The sequence below is a fragment of the Camponotus vicinus genome, unplaced genomic scaffold, assembly GCF_025532165.1.
Source record: "Camponotus vicinus isolate PSW18456_S1 unplaced genomic scaffold, iyCamVici1.0 SCAF_2, whole genome shotgun sequence".
In the NCBI taxonomy this organism is placed as follows: domain Eukaryota; kingdom Metazoa; phylum Arthropoda; class Insecta; order Hymenoptera; family Formicidae; genus Camponotus; species Camponotus vicinus.
Window position 1 is genome coordinate 22,722,399 of NW_028141956.1, and position 8,289 is coordinate 22,730,687.

Consider the following 8,289-nt stretch of genomic DNA (forward strand, 5'->3'; position numbering starts at 1 on the left):
TCCATTTAAGAAATTAAAGGTGACCTTCATGTGACCTTCAAATAACTCTTCAAGGTCAAACCAATGATACCATCTTATGGCCCCCTCGAAACCATAAAACTTTTGTCTGAATCATTTTTCCGTATCTGTCTTAGGTACAAAGAAATTTGGGTGCATAGATTAAAATGGCCCACCCTGTATATACAGGGTGATCCAGAACAAACGTTTGTCTTTAAAAAAATAAATTGTCGAGTCTATTCTAAGACGATTTTCCCTTTACCAAAATTGTCTACGAGGCTTAGTTTTTAAATTATTAAATAAAATAGTTTGCGAATTACGGAACGAGTACAAGAGGTAGACAGGGACGGCGCAACTCACCGTCCGATACAGGCGATCATGTGGGGCGCTCGACGCGATCAGCTGATTGCTGCACACGATGAGTGTAACAATCAGTGTGTGTGTGTGTGTGTGGTGTATTTATGCACGCGTATCCACACATGCACCGTACTCTCTCTCTTTCTCTCTCTCTCTCCCTCTTTCTCTCTCACTCTCTCACTCACTCACTCACTCACTTATTCTTACCTTAATAATGAGATTCTTCATACTGCTGATAAATAGCAGTGCCCAGTGTGTTGCACGATAATAATCGTCGTCGACGAGACGTCGTTTCTTTAACACGCAGTCTGATACATCGTCAAATAAGCGAAGTTTTTTCTTTCATCACTTTCGACACTTTTACAAATTTACTCGCGCACTTAATCACTCACGATTGATAAAAGGAAGAATTTACCAACGGTTACGGTACGAATTTAATAAACGGTTAACGCATTTAATTATTAATTACACACTCGATTAAAGAAACGCGTTAACAGAACGCGATACTCGATGCAAAGCGCGCGACGCGACGACCGACAACAAGCAGGTCAGGTTAGTACTAGCGCTGCCAAACATAAATGTGTAGCATTACGCGCTGCCAAACATAAACGTGTAGCATTACGCGCTAGTACTAACCTGACCTGCTTGTCGTTGGTCATCGCGTCGCGCGCTTTGCATCGAGTATCGCGTTCTGTTAACGCGTTTCTTTAATCGAGTGTGTAATTAATAATTAAATGCGTTAACCGTTTATTAAATTCGTACCGTAACCATTGGTAAATTCCTCCTTTTATCAATCGTGAGTGATTAAGTGCGCGAGTAAATTTGTAAAAGTGTCGAAAGTGATGAAAGAAAAAACTTCGCTTATTTGACGATGTGTCAGACTGCGTGTTGAAGAAACGACGTCTCGTCGACGACGATTATTATCGTGCAACACACTGGGCACTGCTATTTATCAGCAGTATGAAGAATCTCATTATTAAGGTAAGAATAAGTGAGTGAGTGAGTGAGTGAGAGAGTGAGAGAGAAAGAGGGAGAGAGAGAGAGAAAGAGAGAGAGTACGGTGCATGTGTGGATACGCGTGCATAAATACACCACACACACACACACACACACACTGATTGTTACACTCATCGTGTACAGCAATCAGCTGATCGCGTCGAGCGCCCCACATGATCGCCTGTATCGGACGGTGAGTTGCGCCGTCCCTGTCTACCTCTTGTACTCGTTCCGTAATTCGCAAACTATTTTATTTAATAATTTAAAAACTAAGCCTCGTAGACAATTTTGGTAAAGGGAAAATCGTCTTAGAATAGACTCGACAATTTATTTTTTTAAAGACAAACGTTTGTTCTGGATCACCCTGTATATATATATATTAGATTCATTTAAATCTTATATTTAAGTTAAGATTATGCAAAAAATGATTACTTATGTGTATAATCATATGTACTTGGCGTCGCGACGTTACCGTGTCGCTTAATTTATTTTTAACTTCATTAAATATAATTAGTTTATTACAAAAATTACTTAATTTTATGTATTTTTAAATTATTTTTAAATTACTTAAGATATTATATAATAAAATAATAAAATGTATATAAATAAATTAAAAATCAAATTAAATTGTATTTAATTTGTACATTTCTTTTTTTTTTTTGAAGATTTATTAAATATAACATTAAATTTTTCTTCTCTTAATTATTTATTTGTATACAAAATTAAATTATATATATAAATACATACACATATACACACATACGTACCGATTATTTGAAGAATAATATTCAAGAACAAAATGATAATAACAAGTTTTTGATGGCTCTTCATCTTTACATTCACGTGCACATTCCTCTGGAGTTGATATTTGCATGGATTTTTGTGTTGAAGTAGTTGGCGTATTCCAGAAAAGGAATGCTATTTAATATCGAATTATTAATTGATTTTTATTATGCCACAAAAAAGTTGTTAATATAAATTAATTACAAAATAAGTAACTTTTTTTACATTTTTCCTTATTTTTATATATAGAATAATGAAAGAGAGATTATAATTTATGTGAAAAAGTGATATAATTCTAGTTCAAAGAAATACATTAATTTAACATGAAAAACTTTATAAATTTCGAATAACATTATATTAATGTGAAGTATAATTTTGTACTTATTCTTTATTAGAAAAAGCGAGAAGAATTTATTTTTTGTAAATGTAATTTTAAAAATAAAGTTTAAATCTTAAACCTTACCTTCACAAAACTGAATATTAATGTTTATCAAAAATATCAATACAATTGCTGATGTAGATAGTGACATAATAGAATAAAACCAAAAGAATCGCATGTTTATGTCGCAATACCAATGTTTTCTAAACAGAGTTTCAATGTGCACTTCTTTTTTAACTTTACTCTCAATCTTCACACTCAAAACAATTTTGTTTCTCAAAACGTATTTGCATTGCTTATACTCCGCAGAAAATTTTTTATATATATTCAGACAAAATTGAATATAATTATACAAAACTATATATAATTATACACAAATATGTATAATTTATGTACAATTATATGTATAATTATAATTGACAAAGTATAGGGCATTATATGCATACAGGGTGTTCCTAAATTCGCGGTAAATATTTTAATGATAAAGTCTTTGTAACATTTTAAGACGAAAATTCTAATACGAAAATGTCAAGGCTATAATAATTTTCAAATGGGAAAAGTTTAAAGATCACGAATGGGCTAGAGTTTCGCGCGCTAAGAAGTGGTAAAATGGCTAGTGGTAAAGGTACTTCCATGAATCGAATGTTTTTGACATTGATGAAATTATTGTAAAAATATTTAAGAATTTCGTTAAAAATCGATTTCTATTTATCCATAATGAATTATAACAATAGTTTAAAATGTTTTTATTTAATAATTTAATATTTTATATCTATATTGATATGTGTCAGCTGTTATATGTTGACCAACTTCAGTGGAAGCAATTAAATATGACAACTGACACATATCAATATCGATATATTAAATGTCTTAAAATGTTACAAAGAATTAAAATATTTATCGCGAATTTAAAAACATCCTGTATATAAGTGCAATAATTACTACATATAATTATATAAAAGTGCGCTTTACATACTTATATATAATTATGTGTAGTAATTATTGCACTTGTATACAGGGTACAGACAAAAAGTCGGAACCCCTGAATAGTTCCGAAAATATGCAAGATATAAGAAAACAATATTAAAATGCAAATGTTGTCGAGTTTTATGTGACGCATTATATAATAATACCAATATGATCTTGAACAGCGTCGTCAAGATTACGTAAAAGTATTCTGAATATTTTAAATAGAAAAAAATCTCATTTAAAATATTTATTATATATTCTTGTAGCTTACCTTTTTTCAAAACACTAAGTAAGTATAATAAAAATTTTCAAAACAGTATACAAAAAGTATTTTCTATTGAATGCTTTTCAAGTTATGAGGCTTGAAATAATTTCTTAATTTTATATAAACTATCAAGCGACGCGGTAGCGTCAGTACATAAAAAAAATAAATAAAAATCTCGACGCGGCGCTACCAAGTAGCTTATCCGGAATTTTGAGTCTAATAAACTTTCGACTAAGATATTTAATAAACTAAAGCTGTAATAAAAAATCTAACGGCACTTTTATTATATAATTTGAATATAAGCTTTCGATTGCGACCAGTTTGAATAAAATCGGTGCAGTCAATCCTGAGAAGTGATGATCGAATATCAGAATTGTGATATTTTTCGTTCTTCTCTAGGTTCAGACTCACATACATATGCTCGCACGTATACACGCAAAGCGATTTTGTCCCTCAAGCGGCGTTCACACCATATACGATTATTGCTTTGATGTGCAAAATGTTTTAAGAGACAAAATCATATATGTGCATGTGCGTGAATACATGTGATATGTATATGTATATATATATGTGTGTACGTACGTGTGAGAGATTAATATAATAATATCCAACTTTGATATTTTCTGCGCCTCTCATTCACTTGCGCACAAGTTTCATATTCATTTTGTATTTGATTCTTGTGACTGAAATAAACTTATTTCAATTGAATATAAAAAAAGTGCTATTGAGTTTTTTTTGAAAATCTGCTAATTCAGTTAAGGCTCCTGAGTAGTCACCGCAGCCATATTGAAATCGTGACGTTAGAAGCGAGAAATAACACGTTGAGAATTCTTGCATGCCATTTTTAAATAAAAAAATATTTTAAAAAGTAATACTACAGATCGCTTTAGTACACTTGTAAAATATTCCGAAAATTAAATTTTTCCCTTGATAGTTAATAAATAGCTTTAAAATGAGTATCAAAGTAAGCAAGAAAACACATGGTTTGACAACTGTTGAAAAGAGTGGAAAATGTTTCTTTACACAATATATTTCTTGCTAAACGTAGTTTTTGAAACATTCTATGGATTTCATAAACACGTTACACATCACAGCACTAGTATAAAATAAATAATAATGAAATAGCACACAAAAATTGTCATTGTGCCATTTAGGCTGTCAAAACGTCACTTTTGACGTCTTATAATTTGTTTTACAGCGTGAGGCGCTGCATGGAAATTTCTGATACATGGCCATTTGTTATTGATTTTTTCATATCACATGATATTGATTTTTAATACATAGCTGACTTTATTTTACTTCATAATAATAATAGGTTAATTTTTACAAATATTTCTTTGATTAAAAAAAAATGTATTATTACTTATTTTTCAAAATGTATTATTACTTATTAAAAATGTATTATTACTTATTTTTCAATTAAGTAAAATCATTAGGTTTTATAATTTTATATAAAAATGTAACAATTAAGCAATTATTTGAATTTTTATTTAAAAAAGAATTAAATGTTTTCTGTATTATTTATAATTTGTTAATATTAATTAATCATTATAATTATGATGTACAGTAGGCGCCAATAATGCCTTAACATATGAAATTGGTCACATTTAGGACTAGTAATAACTAAACGCATCTCATCAAGCTATTCATGCATCATGACTGTTAGTTAGAAAAGGAACCGATAATATTTGTTTTGAAATTATGCCTACAATCTATTATAACTTGCATTTAAAACTGTTAAACAGATGTGTGTGGACACAATTCCAAAATAACGTTGTCGGTTCCTTTTCGAAATTAACAGTCATGATTCATGAATAGCTTGATGTGATGTGCCTAGTTATTATTAGTCCCGAATGCGACCAATTTCATACGTTAAGGCATTATTGGCGCCTACTATACATAATAAACTTGTATATAAAAAACAAAATAATATCAGCTATGCAGTAAAAATCAATATCACTTGACATGAAAAAATCAATAATAGATGATAGATCGATATGCGTATATGTATGTATACAGAGTGTTCAATTTAAAACTTTCCACTCGTTTATTTCATAATTGACTATTTTTTCTTACATTGATAAACATAATAATTTAATTTAATTTATAATAATAATATATAACTATATAAACATATAAGTATATAAAAGTTAATTGATAAACATATAATTGTATAAGTATATAAGCATATAAGTACATAAAAGTTAAATATGAGAGATTCAGACTAAAATTTTACATTTATATTGTAAAGTCAATGATTACAATCATGCATATTTCATGCAAATTTTGCTCTTAAATTCTTCGTAAGTTAAATGATAATTAGAAACGATGTGATAAATATTGAGGTTAGGTCTAAAATATTTCAATTATGTTTTTTCTATATTTATATTATAGTGTTTTTATTTATGCGAATTTACGTTGTTTAAACTCAGATATTTGGTAGTTACATATAATATTATTTATATTTTATTTATTTATGTATTATTTATAGTTTAACAACGCATTTAATATAAGTTTTTTTATATTATTTATATTATTTCTTATTTTATATTATTTTATATTATTTTTTTATATTATGGAAATAAGAAAGAAAAAAGTTTATAATATGTGTCATTAGAGTGCTTTAACTTTTTCGAGGTTACTCAGGATCATAACCTTGACCACATATGTCAAGGTCAAAGTCATCGGTGAGGTTGCCGTTCTTTTAGATAATTACCCATGAAACTATCAAACATGACTAACATATAATGGGACCAATACTTATCGTATGATAAAATGGTATAGTTAAAGCGCTCTAATGACACACATTATAAACTTTTTTCTTTCTTATTTCCATAAGGTAATTATCTAGAAGAACGGCAACCTCACCGATGACTTTGACCTTGACATATGTGGTCAAGGTCATGATCCTGAGTAACCTCGAAAAAGTTTTATTTGGCGGTCTTTGTTTGTTAAAAAGTTGTGAGCAATTGAAGTTCACGCAAAGCAAGGTCCATTTCCAAGCAAAATTTAGTTTTAAATTAGAAATAGCTTTGGGTTAGGTTATATCTTCCGCAAGTGAAGGCCCCCGCAGGGGAGACCTACTCTGTTGCATGTATTTTACCATGTTTTTTTCATGCAATATACATCGTTCCCACTTCTCCTGCTTTCAGTGAAGCAAAATGTGCTATTGTATGTATTCGATTCCGAAAATATTTGAATTGCTATTATAACAATGTAAGTAAGACTTCTGCTGTGTAATTGTTTTGATTGTACTGTTCCGGAATTTATAAGAAGAAGGATGAAGGAGTAGATACTTAGTGTGATTTCGACCATTGAAGGAAATAGTCTTCAACATGAAATTATATCAATTTCTCCGAGTCATCGATAATTATGATGCTCTATTGCATTTTTTAATTTTCCATCGTGTTATACGTGATACAATTATTTGTTCAAAATGTGGATCAAAATTAAAGTTAAATCGCGAAACATTATTTTTTCGATGTTCCAGCCCAGACAGCACAGGACATCCTATGGACTTTTCATTTTATGTCCATTTTATGTCCGCACGTCCATAGACATGAAATGAACATCCATCGTACATCCGATTTGAGACATCCGTTAACGGCCAATATTTGGACATCCACAAGATGTCCGGTCTTGGACGTCAAAGTTTAGCGCGAGCACGTAAGGATGCGTTAGTTCGTTCGTTTACCGCTATGCCACGTGCGATGCACTAACTTTCTCGTATTTAAGTTTTAGTTATGAGAATTATATAAAGTTTGCAAAAGGTAACAGATAAGATTAAAAATATACTGTTCAATTTAATTTCTGATCTAAATGCACGAATTTCAGATATTAAATTGATTTTATGTTGATTTTATATTGATATGGTATACCGTGAACGTCCAACTACAAGAGATAATGTGATTCATAGGATAACTGAAGCAATTTGATCCTTAGGCGATGATGAGATTCTTCGAGCAACCAATTCTTTCCAAAATAGAATAGATGCTTGCATCGCAGCGAACGGTGCTCACTTTGAATATTTTGTTTGAATATACATCTCACTCACTCAGAAACGTGTGCGAACGCGTTCATAAGGTACCATACATTCAAGCACACACACATCCTTGTTATTAGTTGCGCCACAGGAACATTTCAAGTTCATTATTTCATCACAGTTACCTTCAAGGTCAATTTTAAGATTGACAGAGGCACTTTTAGAAATAACGTTTGATACAATAGTTTCTTATTTTTTCACGTACAATTCGAAAATGTAATAAAAAGTACCATGTTCCCATAAAAAAATTCAACTTTCGATCCGGATGGCGTATTTCCGGTCGGAATCAAAAGTTGAAAATATCACCATTTGATAGAGCGTACCCGATTTACTTAAAAATTGTTCGCGATTTTTGATAAAAACCATTTATTTTCATTTTAAAAGGGGTATACGGGTGGTCTCGGACACCCTGTATATACAGGGTGTCCCATTTTAAAAAACGCACTTCGATAATTCTTCAACGAAGCATTTTCAGCAAAAATGTTTCAGATAAAAGTTATA

The 8,289-nt window shown here is 30.5% G+C and overlaps 1 protein-coding gene across 1 annotated transcript in view; it reads right to left on the reverse strand.

Annotated features, from left to right (window-relative positions):
* LOC145966046 (multicopper oxidase 3-like) overlaps positions 1 to 2,789 on the reverse strand; it is an 89,575-nt gene extending 86,786 nt beyond the window's left edge. The window contains exons 1-2 of the mRNA XM_083089762.1: positions 2,597 to 2,789; positions 2,118 to 2,268 (exon numbers count right to left, since the gene is read on the reverse strand). Coding sequence (XP_082945888.1) covers positions 2,118 to 2,268; positions 2,597 to 2,690 — 245 coding nt within the window. The 5' untranslated portion in view covers positions 2,691 to 2,789. The remainder of the gene's footprint in view (positions 1 to 2,117; positions 2,269 to 2,596) is intronic.
* Between the last annotated feature and the right edge of the window lie 5,500 nt (positions 2,790 to 8,289).